The 16,769-nt window shown below is 29.5% G+C and overlaps 3 protein-coding genes across 3 annotated transcripts in view; 1 reads left to right on the top strand and 2 right to left on the bottom strand.

Annotated features, from left to right (window-relative positions):
- LOC125837375 (probable protein phosphatase 2C 10) overlaps nucleotides 1–16,769 on the top strand; it is a 1,808,044-nt gene that overhangs the window by 276,344 nt on the left and 1,514,931 nt on the right. The window lies entirely within an intron of this gene.
- On the bottom strand, nucleotides 900–5,122 carry LOC125837353 (uncharacterized). The gene is made up of 8 exons (XM_049516489.1): nucleotides 5,033–5,122; nucleotides 4,826–4,852; nucleotides 4,619–4,741; nucleotides 3,987–4,314; nucleotides 3,654–3,740; nucleotides 3,119–3,205; nucleotides 2,206–2,580; nucleotides 900–1,649 (listed from the first exon to the last, which is right to left on the bottom strand). The coding sequence occupies exons 1-8, from the start codon at nucleotides 5,077–5,079 to the stop codon at nucleotides 1,077–1,079; spliced, it is 1,647 nt and encodes a 548-aa protein (XP_049372446.1). The 5' UTR covers nucleotides 5,080–5,122; the 3' UTR covers nucleotides 900–1,076.
- On the bottom strand, nucleotides 13,762–16,074 carry LOC125837387 (uncharacterized). Its single transcript, XM_049516523.1, has 5 exons — nucleotides 15,978–16,074; nucleotides 14,694–14,741; nucleotides 14,488–14,571; nucleotides 14,061–14,233; nucleotides 13,762–13,923 (listed from the first exon to the last, which is right to left on the bottom strand). Exons 1-5 carry the CDS (start codon nucleotides 15,994–15,996, stop codon nucleotides 13,831–13,833), a joined length of 417 nt encoding a protein of 138 aa, XP_049372480.1. The 5' UTR covers nucleotides 15,997–16,074; the 3' UTR covers nucleotides 13,762–13,830.

The raw sequence follows: 16,769 nt of genomic DNA, 5'->3' as shown, positions 1-16,769 counted from the left end.
TGATTTAATATCAATCAAGAGTAAAAAATCAGTCTTAAAGAAGGGGGTTATGAGTTGTAATTATTTATGAGTTGAGACTATTTTTAAAATTACTTTGAATTTAGGTATGAACATATAATTATTTTGGTTTTTATGACCCATTTATGTCGTTTTCCCAAAAATAATTAGAGAGCGGTCATTTTAAAGAAGAAGGAGGATAAGAAACATCGCTATAAATTATTTTTTAGATAATTGTGTCTGAATTAACAGGATACAACTTTCACAACACTATGTTCCTGAGACGATTCTATTCATTTTTGTTATTACACTTCTTATCCTCCTTCTTCTTTAAAATGTATAAACAATAATTAGTAGAAATATGAATTGAAGGTGTGAAGGATTAGTCAGTGTGAAGATGGATGATGATTTCAATTTAAAGATGATTGTCTATTATCATTTTTTGTGTTGTTAGTTGTTGTCTTTCACAAATAGTAATTATAATATTTTTTTCAAATAATAATTATAATATTTTTTATATATATAATATTGATTATTTATTAAAATTTATTTGTAGAATCATTGAAAGCTTTATTTTTACTTATTTTCTTAATAATAAAATAAAATTAAATATACATGAGATGTACTCCCCATATCGTGGGGCTTACGCCTTGCCCCGTGATATATAAAATGCCTTGCGTCCAGCCCCACCTTTTAAAACAGTGATTGGAAGTAAAGTTATATTTCTGGCTTGTTTCCACTACATTTTACCAGGATTCATTACAACACACTTTGGAAGCCTTTTGTTTCATAGATGTTCCAGCCTGCAACTCCCTCCTTCTGTGATTTTTTTCTTAATGTTTTAGCTGGTAAAATTAGCATAAAAGACGACTATATAAAACAGACGTGAAGAAACAAAAAGCTAAGTTAAAAACTGATTATACACAGATGTCACTAGTTGTCGACATTAACTTTACCTAATTGTCCTTCCCAGTGATTAAGCAACTGAATTTTAGTATTGATAATCGAACACAGTTGCTTCAACCTAAATTAGACCAAACGCCTTCAAATACCCTGATAAAACTGCATATTTGCATAATTCAATCCCATGATGTTCCACTAGTAAAACTCATTCTTTCTTGAAGTTTTGCCAAGTGTTTCTTACCGTTCAGATGTGCAGCCATAGCAATCCCATCAGGGCACCTAATGTCACAAAAACTACACCACAACTTAGAATTATGAGTAGCACCACCAGCATTCTTCACTTGTGTCTGCCTTTGATGTTGCCTGGTAGTAGCTCCCAGTTGGACATTTTCTTTAGGTTTTTTATTAGTGCTGTTCTTGTTTTGTGCTGCAAGTGCATGTTTTACTTGCTTCTGCTTAAGCTCTGGTATATTTGAAGTAGAAGGTGGGTTTCTTTCAGTTTTGGCAGTTCTCTTCAGCTCTTCACACTTTATCCTATGTCTCGTCCCTAGAAGATGGCACTTCAAGTCATGCTTTGAGGTGGTTGTCACTTGACATACCGCACAAGTCCACTCTGTCTGAACATTCTTTAGAGGATTGATTTCTGGGAGTTTAATCTCCTTGGCATCTGCTGGAAATGCTGTATCCTTGATCTGCACACCTGTTGTTTTCTTCTCAATCTGAATTGGATGTTCCTTCACACTTTTAACCTGAAGTTCCACAGGGGACGGTTCAATCACTGGCATACACATTATATTTGCTTGATTATAGAAAAATAAATACCAGGCTAGAACAAAAGTAGTATTAATGTTTAAAAAAGAATTAAGAGCTTCAATACTCTCTCTTCTTTAGTGACTTCAGATGTTCACAGGAGAAACTGAGGTTCGAGAATATACTAACATAATTGAATCTTGCAAACTTCAAGCAGGATAAACAAACTACGTGCATCAGTTTAATTTTTGGGCTGTTCCGTGATTGTTCAGAATATATGTAGTCTCTGCTTAAGTTTAAATGATAATGCACTTGATCTCAGAGTGCATTATCAATTGCCATCCTCCACATCAGCCTAATCTTTTGTCCTCATATACAGCTAAGCCCTCATACTGCTCTTTTCCTAACTTGACCACCAAGAGTATCAGTAGCAGCTAATTAGCTATTCTCATGGGAACATCAAGCTCTCCTCTTTTGATCAACTGCTTGCTTAACATTTGTGAAGGCATAATATCCCAAAATGACCACGAAGATCAAGGGTTAAAAAATAATAACCTGTTTAGGCTCAACTGCTTTATTAGCACTGTGCTGTGGTTGTGCTGCAGATGCATGTTTTACTTGCTCCAGATTAAGCTGATTTGACTTTGTTGGTACTGGTAAACTTCCATCGCTTTTGGACGTTTGTTCGCAAGTTTTCAGCCCTTCATACTTAGCTTTATGTTTCCTTCCGTTAAGATGGGACTTCATGTTCTGCTCCGAGGTGGTTGTCATTTCGCATAATGCACAAGTCCACTGTGTCTGAACTTTCTCTGAAGAAGCAACCTCTGGAAGTTTTATCTCTTCAGCATCTGCTGGAACTACCAATTCCCTGACCTGCAGTCCTTTCGTTTTCTTCTCAATTATAATTGGATTTTCCTTCAAACTCTTAACCTGCAGTTCCGCAGACATCTTAATCGCTGACATACAGATTACTCTCTCTTGAATATAGAAACACAAAACCTAGGCTAGAATAAAGGTGGTACTTTATGTTTTAAAAAATTTAAGAGCACCAAGTATTTTCCTTTTCCAATGGCTTCAAATGTTCACAGGAGAAACAGACACTAGAAAGTATACAAAGATAGATGAATCTAGTGCAAACTTCAAAAACAATTAATATTACAAAGTATGCCAGCTTCAATTTCAGGTTATTCAGTGATTCTTTAGCATACACAAAGTTTCTGCTTGGTCTAAATGATAATGCACTTGATTCAGTGTGCATTATCATTTGCCATCTTTGTCTTGGTCGATGAGCCTAATTTTTAATTTCATAAACAGTAAGTTTCATCTCAAGCTCTCCTCTTGTCATCTATCATCAATTAGCAGTTAGTTTAATATTTCATCTACCAAGGTATCTAGAAGAATACTCGTGAACATATAATACTCCAAAAGAAAAGTAACTTAAGGAAATTCAAGTGTAAAGAAATATAACCTGTTTGGGCTCAGCTGCTTCATGTTTTGCCATATGCTCCATCACTGTGATATCTTCCCAAACAGGACCACCCCCTTCACATTGTGTCTGATTAGGAGTACTATGATTGTTATTTATGGGAATTCAAGGAATGAAAGCATGTGAACACAAAAATAGTTTTTCACTACAAAAGAACACAAGTAATTACTTCTGTTGTTAACAAAAGGAAAATTCAGACTCTTGAATGCTTTATTTGAGAAAACTGATAACTGCATAATGTCATTACAATAACCTATTCCTCATGTACAAACAATAGTTCAAGAGTTGAAAGGTACACAACATCTATGCAAACAAAGCATTCACAAATTAACTGGAAATACGCAAATCTCAAAAATTGGTGCATGATATCACATATATGCAAGTCATTTAACTTGTACTCAACTGCTAATGCAACTTTTCAAACCATTATGGGGTGAAAACCCCAATAAAGCAGCAACAAAAGAAGTTAAAAATTGTTTCATTAACTACGGGGAGCTAGGAACAATGGGTGAGGCACCTGGTTGGGGGTAATCCTTCCTGCTTCATCACTAGTATCAGTAGGCTTGATCTCTTCTGCATGATGTTTCGAACTATAATCCTTATACTGCACACAGGAGATCATGATAAGTACACTTGTTGAGAAAAAAATCAATACTCAAGCAGACGTTGCTATAAAATCCAGTGGAATATGCAATCATACAGTTGCTTTAATGGTGGTAATTTAACTTTTGGCTACAGAAATGGGTAGTGGTCTCAACTTTTATATAACTAACTGAAGTACATTAAAACAAGTGTATTTCCAATTCAGTAATGAACCGTCTACTTCTTGCTGAATTAATGTCTGACATACCTTGTTTGCAATATGTTTCTCCAGAGCATCCGATCCATTTTCTTCAAGATACCCCTCTACCACAGACAGAAATGTTTCATTCTTGAGAGATTGATCGTCCATTGGCTTGTTAAACCAGTCGGCAACAGTTTGAAGGTTGACAGACAAGCACAAACATGAAAGGCGTAGATAAACATAACAAGAACTATTAAACTGACTGATACTATCGTGCCATTTAACCAGTAAACATGGACGAACTAGAACTTCATAAAGATAACATGCCCCGTTAAACCGTGGTATCACCAACCAACATATGGTAATTAATTTTATATGTGGCCACAGAGGAACCCTGCCAAAGTAAATGAAAAGTGATTAGTATATGCAAGAGGAGTAGTTTCTCATGTTCAACCACATAATTTTCCCCTAATGCTTCAACAAACTCTCTAGCAGTCTAGCTCAGCAAGGGAATTTAAGAAACACAAGCAAGAACAGACCTATAAATACCAACATAGACGAGAACCAAAATAAGTGCATTTTAAGACATTGACGATAAATTTGTTAACCATTAACGACTTCGAGTTTGCCCAATAATGTTAGTAACAAGCTAAGTGTCAATAATTCAAAGAGTTCCATATAATTACAAAGGACATTACCATTGGATAAATTTGTCAAATAGGTGTTGGAAGAGAGAAATAAAAGAAAAGATAGTCCAATATATGACGAGCTTCCTCATGTGATACTTGGAACCAGTCTCAATTGCTCGTATTGATGCACATCTGCAGTTGCACAGAACAATTTACCAGTAAAAATTAAATACACACCCATTACCCACTAACTAATATTGAACAATCAAAACTTACATAGGATAGCCCAGAGCAACTACCGGCCTGCAAATTCAAAAAAACAAGTGTATCAATACATGCAAAATACGTAGAATAAAAAAAACTGATGAATCTTCAATTGTAGCTAAAGTTCTTCTTTATTTAACTACCATACAAAATTTTCATCTTTTAACGAAACAACACAAACTGGAGTGGAGCGTAGAGAGAGAAAGAAAGTAAATCTACCAAGCTAGGCAATCGATCAAGTGAAGCGCAAATCTGAGAAAATCCATTCTGGAAAATTTACTCTTCTCAGCTCAACTGGAGTTTTATGATCCCAAGACTTTCTGAAGAGTGGAAAATAGGTGTTTCTTTTTCTATTAATAACAGAAATACCCAGTAAATGTTGTGGTTGAAAAGTGGAAAAGCAAGGCTAACTTTGGAATTGAATCCTTGTTTCCAATCAAATAAAAGCATTGAGTTTTTATTTTATTTTTTCAAATTGTAATTAACATCCCCTAACGTATAAAAGTTGAGTCACCATAGTATTAATGCGATTCCTTCACCTTTTTGGTTTCACATATTGAGATATTGATTGTCCCTTCAAATCCTTAATCATGAAGGAACTTGTTCCTACAACTACTTTTTCAACTTTCGCCTACAAAACACGGATGGATATTCATTCAAATTCCAGCCTCTTCATTCTAAAAAACGGGGTAGAAGATAAATTTGATCAATCTAATGAATAAAATTAAATGTTTTGTAAAATTTATCTATATCACACTAATTTAATGTTCTATATAATACGGATCATATTTTAGTATTAAGATTAATTTACGGATCATTTGGTAGAGTATAGTAGTAAAAATAATATATGTATTAGCTTTGTGGGTTAGTAATATCTTATTTGGTATACGTTTTCATGCTATGTATTGTGTATTAAGGTGTGTATTACTAATACCATAGATTTCTAGGTATTAGTAATGCAAGAGCTTAATGCACGCATTAGCATGGTTATAGACATTGCCCCTCATATCTATGGTACTCCCTCTGTCCCTAATTACTTATTTATTTCTAAATTGGCACATCTATTAAAAAACAATTATTATTGACATAATGAGTTTACCATTTTACCCTTATTAATTATAAAGTGGATGAGTTAAAAATTTAATATTTTCAAAAAGTTCTACCTTTTTCAAAGTAATTAATTGACGGTATAATACTCCCTCCGTCCACAATTGTTTGGCAGATATACTAAAAATAGATATCCAAGATTAATTGTCAATTTAAACAATCAAGAAATAATTAGTCACTGTTTTCCAATTCTGCCCTTAATGATTGTGTAGTTCAATTGAAAAGTTATGTGGACTTTTGGTATTCTTGATATAGTAGGGTTATATAAGTCAAATTACACCTTGTATTAAATTTTCCTTGAGGGATGTGCATGACCTTACCCTGACAAACAATTGTGGACGGAGGGAGTAGGAATTTTTTTTTTGTTTTTTCTTGATTTGTCAAAATGAACAAGTAATTAGGGACAACTATAAAAGGAAAAGTGGACAAGTAAATAGGGACAGAGGGGTATTAGTAATGCAAGAGTTTAATGCACACATTAGCATGGTTAAAGACAACATTGCCCCTCAAAATTTTTTTACATCTTTTTCACCATAATTGTGAAGGATATCTTTGTAGTAACTATTTTTATGTAAGTATGTTATTTTTAATACACTAAACCAAACAATACGTAACAACATAGGTAATCATCTATGTATAATTAATGTAAGTATAACTAATACAAACATTTCTAATGCAAGCATTACTAATACATTATATTTAGCATTATTTTTATAAATTCTACTAATCAACCCGTTAGTGTTGTCAAGATTCTGACCATCATGAATGGCATCCACACTAACCCTCCAGTAGGCAGGGGCGTACCCACCCTTGGGTAAGGGGTGTTAAGTGATATACCCCTTCATCAGAAAATTACATTGTATATAGAGGTCAAATTTTGATTTAATAAAGATACATACAAGTATTGACATCTCTTGATACATGTTAAAAGTTTAGTGTAATGGTTAAGTTGTTATAAAAATTCTTTGAGGTCGTGTTTTCTAGCCTTACTAGCCTCATGATTATTTTTTTTACTTTGACATCCCTTAATGATAATCCTGAATCCGCTACTGCTAGTGGGAGAACCAACTACCAACCCGAACTTAACCCATCAAATTAACTTTAAACCAAGTCATGATATAAAAACACTAGAAAAACAGTTTAAAAACAACTAAAAGGTTGAATTCCCATAAACGCTAGAATTTTATCTTGAGATTAATTATGGTTGACACTGACAAGATGAAACAATTTGAAGCTTCTTCCCTTTTGCTTTAATTTATAGATACTCTTTCTGCATTTATTTGTTCGTTTGTTTTCTTTCTATTTTTTCCCTTAGGAACTTATACAAGTCGTGACTCTCTTTTTTTCCCCCATAATGCAACTTAGCACCAACAATAACTTTGAACTGGTTTATAATTGGGGAAGATATTTTCCTGGCATAATAAAACAAGTTAATCAAGCCGGTTTAATGTGCCAAAATCTTTCAATGGCAAATTGTCTGCTCTTCTTCACTTTACACCATACAACTATTTCAACACATCTCTGTAGAATTTCTAAAATGAATTCAGAATCTCGTCATTGAGATAACGTTTTATGTCACGAATTCAAAAAAGGTGACGATTTCACGTTTTCTTAAAAGAATTTATAAAAAAGGATATTGACAAAAGTTTAATATTAAAAAAGAAATTAGTCAAAATATAATTTACATAAAAACACAACAAATAGTTTCAAAGAATTGTTACAAATAGTAAGTCACAAAGGATGGTCAATGTTAGACGACCAAACCAAAAGGAAGGTCTATAAAATTATCGTTCTCAAAATCCTATTACTTCATTGTCAAAGCTTTCTTGACTGAGTAAGGAAATGGAGATGAGCCAAATCCATATGACTTCAATTCACTAAAGCAATGCAAATCACTTTTCGAAACACAAACACAACACATCATAGCATAAAAAGCAAGTTGAAACATCCCAATTATCTTTATCTATATATAATAGGAGAGGAAAAAACGCATACGTGTCAACACCATAAAATTTATAGATATATTAAATAAAAAACAATTTAAAAAACAAAACAGTTCAAAAATAAAACATAAATTAAAAACAGTTTTTAAAATCTGTTTACGTTAACTACACCAATTCTAACAAACTAATTGTATAACTTCCTGCGTTATTCAAAAAGAAAAAAAAAATATACTAGGACAAAATCCAACTTTTACCACTTGGAAATTTTAAAGAGTTAAATTAAATTTAAAGTTATTTTTAAAAAAAAAAAGATAATATAAAAAAAAACAAGATTTTTTAATATATATATATATAATAGGAGAGGAAAAAACGCATACGTGTCAACACCACAAAATTTATAGATATATTGAATAAAAAGCAATTTAAAAAACAAAACAGTTCAAAAATAAAACATAAATTAAAAACAGTTTTAAAAATCTGTTTATGTTAACTACACCAATTCTAACAAACTAATTGTATAACTTCCTGCGTTATTCAAAAAGAAAAAAATATATACTAGGACAAAATCCAACTTTTACCACTTGGAAATTTTAAAGAGTTAAATTAAATTTAAAGTTATTTTTTTAAAAAAAAAAGATAATATCAAAAAAATAAGATTTTTTAATATATATATAGGAGAGGTGATAGCGCTTACGTGTCAGTGTCACAATTAATCTCTACTTTTTAACTTTTAAATTATCAATTAATTCAATATAATTAATTTGTTTTTTTAATAAAGAAAATAAGTTACTATTTTAGAAGATAAGTTAGAGTTTTTCACTTAATAAAAATTGTTTGTTTTTTTTTTAAAAACGTGTTATTCTTGAATTTTGAGTTTGAAAAAATAATTAACTTGATTAATAAAAAGTATCTATTTAATAAATAACAATAATAATAATAATAATAATAATAATAATAATAGTATAATTTTTTTTAAAAAAACATCCAACTGAATAGTCTATTTTATAATAATAATCTGAATTTATAATTAAATTAACTAAATTAATTTAAAATCCCAAAATAAAAATAAAAATGAAAAATTACAAACGAAAAAGGAAAAAAATTGAAAACACGATTTTGAGTTTTTTTTTTTTTTTTAAAAAAAAAAGTCTAACTTCCCACGTTTTCTAAAAATAAAAAAATACATATTATGGACAAAATCAAAATTTTACAACTTCTCAATTTTAAAGAATTAAACTTAAATTTATAATTAAATTAACTAAATTAATTTAAAATCTTATTTAGTATAAAATTAGTTGGATCAGTTTAAACTTTAGATAAATATTGTTATCTTTTAAATTTTGAGTTACAAAAAGGGCAGTAGTGTAAAGGTAACTAATTAAAATTAGATAATTAATTTGAAAATAAATAACAGTTATGTGGTTTGAATTTTGAAAACTCCACTAAATCTTTAACTATTTTGTGGTTTGAATTATAAATTTGATTTTAACTTCATTAAAAGATAATATATTTATGACAGTTTTAATAAGGCAGTTTTAATAGTGATTTATGACCGTTTTATTTTAAATTTTAAATGCTTATAAAATCAAAAAGATAGAGCAGCGTTGAAAACCACCACTCCTCCTACTTCCCCTATTCCCCATTCCCTTCTATCACGGACATTTTTTTCTCACGGATTTTTTTTTTTGCTTTTTATTTTGTGGTGATAGGTTGAATTTTTATGTAATTATCATCCAAATAATTGTTCATATAGCATAATTGATCATTATTTCTTATTGAATTATTTGTAGATAGTGTTATTTCTATGTGAAGATAAAATTTCATTTCTTATTTTTATTCATTAATTTAATTTGTATTTTATTTTATTGTTAAGTTCAAGAATTTGTGATTACTGCATCAATTTTATCTGATATCCCCGAAGGGATGATTTAGTTTTATATCAGTACTGACCATTTGAATTTTGGATGGTTGTTTCCACATAAAAAACACAAGAATGAATGGTTAATCTCAAAATCAAGTGCTTAGCCGATAATTCTTGAGAATGATGAAGATCTTCTCAATTCCGGCATTGGCTTTTCTTTTCGATTGTGATGGTAAATTTAAATTCATCTCTTACTACTCATTTTCATATATCAGGTAAAGAAGTGATCATGTGCAAATTTCTCTATTAAATAATTGTACCATTTTTTAAAAAAAAAATATTCTCACGTTTAAAAAAAATACATATATAACTACCCCAATAATGTTTTGCTAAAGTTTAGGAATAACACATTTATGTTTACATTTAAATAAATTTTAAAAAACAAATCAATTTAGCCTATTGTTATGTAAATTATATTATGATAAAATATCTGGTAGATAATTGCATGTACAAGTAATGATGCTATAATTTAGGTTTTTAAAATATATTGCATATACCCATATAAGAGTGCAATGATTTAGGAATTAAAATATATTTATATAAAATTAAATATTGAATATAAAATTAAATATATTAGCACCACAAAAATTCTTAAATTTTCGGATTTAAAAAATATTAAATATTACATCTACTCATCTTTTTAATTATTGTTCTCCAATCTATTATTTTATATAATTATATTATATATAATAAAAGTCTAAAACAAATAATTTTGGAAACGTGGGTGATGAGTTGTGTAGGGAGAAAAATAAGCGAACATTTAAAATTTTTGTTTATGCTAATTATATAAAATATTATCAAAATTGTCTAAATAATTAATTTAAAATTTAAATTTTAAAACATAAGTAACTAATCTTATCTTTATCCTTGAAAGCACCTCTTTTTTAGATACTAAAACGTAGTTTTTTGCTCTTCTTTTTTCTTTATTTTCTATTTATATATTCCGTTAGAATTTTGAATTTAAAAACAATTATAATTCAATTTTTCAATTTTTATTCTTAATTTAAATTAATTATGTTGATAATTATAATTTAAATAGGTAGTTTTAAAACCTCCACTACCTTGCTATTTCTGAACAATTTTTTAAATCAATTTTGTAAAAAGTGTAAATCTTTTCACTAAATAATATATTATAAAATTTCGAATCCTACCAGAAAATTTCGAATCCTAATTATTTTTTAAAAAAACAGAAATATTTAAATTAAATTTCAAAATAGAAATGCTAATTTTTTGTGGTTTTCAAGTTTAAAATAAAAAATTTAAACTTTGAAAATATAAAAAATAAAAATAAAAAAACACGCGGAAGTTATGCATCTGAAATTTAGTTTTTGAGCCTAATTTTGTGGAACTATCAAGCATTATCTAATTTTGTGGAACTATCAAGTATTATCCTTTGAAATAACTTAATTTAAATTATTAAATCTAATTACATTTAAAAATTAATTTAATTTTATCATTTAAAAATGACATCTAATTCCTCATATTATAAACCCACGCATGGATGTTTCATTTAAAATTCATCATTTAAATAATATATTTAATTTTGAAGTTTTATATCAATTTATTTTATTAACATTTTAAAATAAATATTTTTAAGAAAAATACAACTTATAATCTCTATGTTCTACCTTTTATTTTTAATAATAATCTACACTAATAATTATAATAATTATAATATATTATTTTATTTTTAAAAAAAGCCAACCAAATATGTCGTTTTAGTCTTTATTTTGAAAAAAAATAGTAATAATTATCCAACTAAATAGGAAGTTTTAAAACTTCCCATTACACTCCCACAGTCCTTCTTCTAAACAAATTGAAAAACTTTTAAATTAAAATTATTTATTAAAAAAAAAAAAAACCACCTATGGAAAAAAAAAGGTGTTTTAATTTTTATTTTGAAAAAAAATAATATTTACCCAACTAAATAGGGAGTTTTAAAACTTCCCATTACACTCCTACTTCTAACCAAATTGAAAAACTTTTAAATTAAAATTATTTATTTAAAAAAAAACCCAAGTATGGAAGTTTCTTTTAAAATTTATCATTTAAATATTATTTAATATTTTAAGTTTTATTTCAGATATTTTTATTTGCTTTTTAAAATAAATATATTTTTAATAAGATATAACCTATAATCTAAAAAATAGAACTAATAATAATAATAATAATAATATTAATATTAATCCAATTATAATGTTATGAGAAACATAATTTAATGTCTTCTATGTTTATTATTATTATTATTATTATTATTATTTATTTATTTATTTTTGCAGGTTTTCAACCTTAACACAAGATAAATGAGGAATTGTCATAGCAAAAATTATAAAATGATAATCTCTATCACTATCATAAACATAGAAGGCATTAAGTTATGTTTTCATAATATTACTTTTAAAGGACAATCAAATTTCAAAATTGGAAAATATTTATGAGAAATAAAATTTAAACTTTTGAATTTAAGATAAATAATATTTATCCATATCTAGCTAGCGTTAAATTCTATCTTGAACAATATCACTAATATAAGTCATTTAGCAAATTCAAAACTATTCACAATATTATATAACAACATTAAATTAAGTTGAAAATTGTGATTTTAAAATATATGATAAGTTTTTAATTTTCAATTTTTAACTTTTTAAATTTGAATTCAAAGATAACTATAATTACACATAATATGCTTTTATTGGATAAAATTCAAATAAACAACCTCTCCTTTATATCTATATGTTTTATGATATATTCAAATTAAAATTTAATATATCCTCTACATACATTGATTAGATCTAATATAGCGGTTGTACGAACTAAGATTATTTTTACCTTTATATCAATTTTCTATTATATTTTACACAAACTAATACAATAAATAATATTTTGAATCTTTTAATTTTGAATAAAACATATATAAAATGTTTCAACATGTTATTTAGTCTTATGATATCAAATAGTTCATATGGAAGGTTAGAATTAATAAATTATTAACATAATTTATTTTTATTCAAACAACATAAAAGAATAAACTCTCTCTATATATATATAATAAATTAAATTGTGTACTGATAATATTAATTTAATATTGCTCAAATACATACACAAGGTAATGATTTGTATTATTATATATTATTATTATAATACATTAAATATATTATTAAGTACATTGTACATTTTATTAATTATTTTTAATTATAAAATATTACATTTTAAATTATCCGCGCAACGCGTGGGCACGTATACTAGTTATTAATAATACAACAGCGGATAGCTACAAGTTAAAACATAACACGATGCATATTGCATCATATAGAAAAAGGGATCCAAATCTTTGTTACAAACATCTAATTATCTAATTTAGCACTCACATGACTGAATATTAACAAACCTTTTAAGAACAACCCGCTAAATCATATGCAACAAAACCTCTCGAAATAGGAATAGAGGAAGCTGAATACTGTTGTTTTAGAACCCATGCCAGCAAATAATAGACATGCACTTACAACAGGGTACTGAACATGATCCTTATTCTGAGAGGTTCTTTTCATCTGAGTCGTTGAATTTCCAATACAAAAAGTTGTACTTGGAATAAAATTCCACCAGCAAAAGAGAGTTATACTTAGTTGCACTTGAACAAAAAACTTTCATGGAAATGAGTGGCAGAATAAGAATACTCAAGGACAATAGCAGTAATTTGGAACTCAGCAGCCCTTGTCCACAAAGACAGGCGAAGTCTAGAATCGATACTCTAGTTTCATGGCATTTTTAAAGATGTCTGCCAGAAGAACTTGGAGTTCTCGTATCTCTAACAATTGGATAGTAATCAAAGGCAGCACATCATAGCATAAAAAGCAAACTGAAATATAGTAGCATGGACAGGTCTATAAAAGTCCAATACTTCACAGGCTTCAACCTATAATTATTGGAGGCACGGTATATCAAAAACCAAATTCACTTTGCCAAATCAATGCACCTAGATCATAATTCCAACAATACCATTAAGAATGAGTTTAACATTATAAAAGTAACACCCAACCAACAAAAGCTTAGGCATTCATCATTGAGTTCCTCTTGCACTCGGACAACATGTCCATGTAGAACTGACACTTGCCAATGTCACTTCCGGAGCTATTAATGCACTGCAAGTTGAACCACAAACAATGGCTTCATCAGAATCTTCTTGTGAAGACAAGACAGGTCATACTGACATAAAGACCAAAGAACAACCTCCAATTTGCAAATTATAGTAGTTTAATGGTGTGAAATTAACACTTACATCATGGAATGCCTTAGTGTGCATACTGCAAGCATCTGAACCAGCACCGCTAGTCATTGGAGCAGCTGTAGCAGGTGCCTGAGAAGCAACAGTTTCATGTTGAATGGTGCGTGGACCCATGACAGCATCTACAGCCCTGTGTGCCACAGCACTTCCGGTGCCAAAGGCCATACCTGTAAAACATAAAAATCAGAAACAGACTAGACATCTGTAAGCAACTTCGCGAACAAAATATACTTGAAGAACTGTTATTAAGTTCTCAACATACTGGAGGACAGCTTTGTAAAGAAAATATATTTTTATGAAGAAAAGAGAAAGGTCATTAAAAGCTGTTTTGCTCTTGCTGAGAGTCTTGCAAACAAAATATAATTGAAGAACTATGATTTAAGTTCTCTACATACTGCAGGACAGCAGGATATCCTCATACCTTGAGCTATGGTAGAACCAATACCACCAAGCATGGATCCACCACCACTACTTTGCATGGGAGCTGGTGGAGGAGCATGGTTTACTGCATAAAAGAGAAAGAGAGAGAATATGAAAACGCACAGGCAAAGGAAGGAAACTGTACTACAAACCAATGACATAAATAATTTGCCAGGAGATAAAAGTCTGACTACCAAAAAAACCAACCTGGAGCAGGACGAGGGGCAGCACGGGGGGCAGGACGAGCAGATCTTCCTAGATAACAAAACAAGGAAAATAAAAAATCATCAACCAGAACAAAAAGGGGGCAAAAAGTTACCCCTTCTTTTTCCATTAGCACCCAATGGAACTAATAAATTACAACAGAAGATTCAGTGCAAAACGTAAAGTGACAGATGCAAACATTGATTGAGAATTAAGATGAACTAGGGCAACCAACTGCCCAACCAAAACAACAATAACAGTACATAATTGGGTGTCGGCAACCATATTATAAAGACAGCAAGAAAACATATTACTACCTCAATCCTATACAATGATCAGGAAGAATGATGCACTTAACGAAAATACATACAATTGAGTTTTTAAGCAATTCTGCATAATCTATTGTAAGAAATTCAGTCTGTATCATGTCCCTTTTGGCAATGGTCAAATCTCATTTCAAATTTTCTAGGCCCCATTTTTATTTTTGAGGAAGATCTCATGTCAAAAGTTCTAGCCTCATGCCCAATACAAAAATCGAAAGACACAATTAAAAATAAAACTAATATCTCAGAACCACAAACAAACAGTGGTTCTTCGGTGAATACAGTGCAAAAAAATCAATACAGCAATTAGGTTTCAATGTAACTAAAGCTTGTCTTCTTCTTAACACCCAGGAGCCAGAAATACAATCAACCTGATATCCATCTAACTTGAGCTCAATTGAGATGATTTAACTAACACATGAGATAAATAATTGGGAAACAAGCTCCAACTACGGCACCAACTATTGTATCTACAGTTTCTTCATTAGATAAGCATAGTAGCGCAAGTATTAAGAGAATAAAGAATTTAATCAATCACAAAAAAGAATAAGGGATACAAAGTATCTAATCTGTTTAATCAAAAAGCAAAGCTACACATTTAGAAATTACAACTACTATAGTAGCAATGAAATTTCTCACATGCCTGAAAATATCTAAATCAGAGAAAATAATTTTTGACTTCCTAAATAGTAATACTAAAATTCATTTTAGGACATAGAGATTAAGGAATAGCAATCCAGAACTCGAATTAAAAGAAAAAATCAAAACCTTACGATATATCAATTGCGTTCAAATATGAATTCATCCAAAAGAAATAAACTGAAAGGAAGTATGATATTCGATGTTCCATTTCAATTTTCAGGAAAATTGACGATAGAAAACGAAAACGATGAGCAACGTGAAAAGTAGATAGATTTACATTGAAATGATGAAAACACAAGTGTTGATGGAATATGCTTATTACCAGAGCTTCGGCGAGCCATGATTTCTTAGTAGAGGCGGCGAAACCCTAGACTAGAGACAGAGAGAATTTGGGATCACAATAAACCCTAGAAATGCACAGATATATTTTTTCCCCCATATAGATATGTATGTATGTATGTATGCTTTATTAAGGTCGCTACGTGTCACTATCTGAATGGCTGATGGCTTCTTAATTGAACGAATTCAATGCTGAAGCTCAGGTGATTTTCACCCCCAAATTTACTTTAAAAATCAATATTTATTTATTTTCCAATTTTGAACAATTATCAAACTCTTTCATTTATCTTCCATTTTATGCTTGTTATATTACATATATGATATTCAAATGCAACAATTAGTAAGAAAAACGAGCATATATCTTAAAAATATGACAACGAATGAATTAATATCATCCCTCAAATTTAACATTCTACATAGATCGTCAATTCACAGTAATATAACAAATGAGAACTAATCATGCTTTTAGATTATAAAGTATTTTCTCAAGGTCAATCTATGTGGTCAATCTATGCTACTTATCCAAGATATAAATTACGTTATTTTTTTTTCATTATATTTTATGAGAAGGTATAAAATTTGATGTCACTGATCGGCCACAACTTTTGTCCTCTCAATACAAGAAATCTATGAAATTTGTGAGGACCAACTCGTGTGGTGCATAAACAATCACGGTTTCTTGAACAACTATGAAAACGCCTAGAAACGACTTAAAAATTCAAATGAAAAAAACTATTTTGGTGAAGTCGAGACACATCAATTGCAAAATTATGAG

This window comes from Solanum verrucosum, unplaced genomic scaffold, assembly GCF_900185275.1.
Source record: "Solanum verrucosum unplaced genomic scaffold, falcon-dt-bn FXZP01000147.1, whole genome shotgun sequence".
Lineage (NCBI taxonomy): Eukaryota > Viridiplantae > Streptophyta > Magnoliopsida > Solanales > Solanaceae > Solanum > Solanum verrucosum.
The sequence above is the reverse complement of the archived record's forward strand: the minus strand, read 5'-3'. Positions and strand labels throughout refer to the sequence as shown.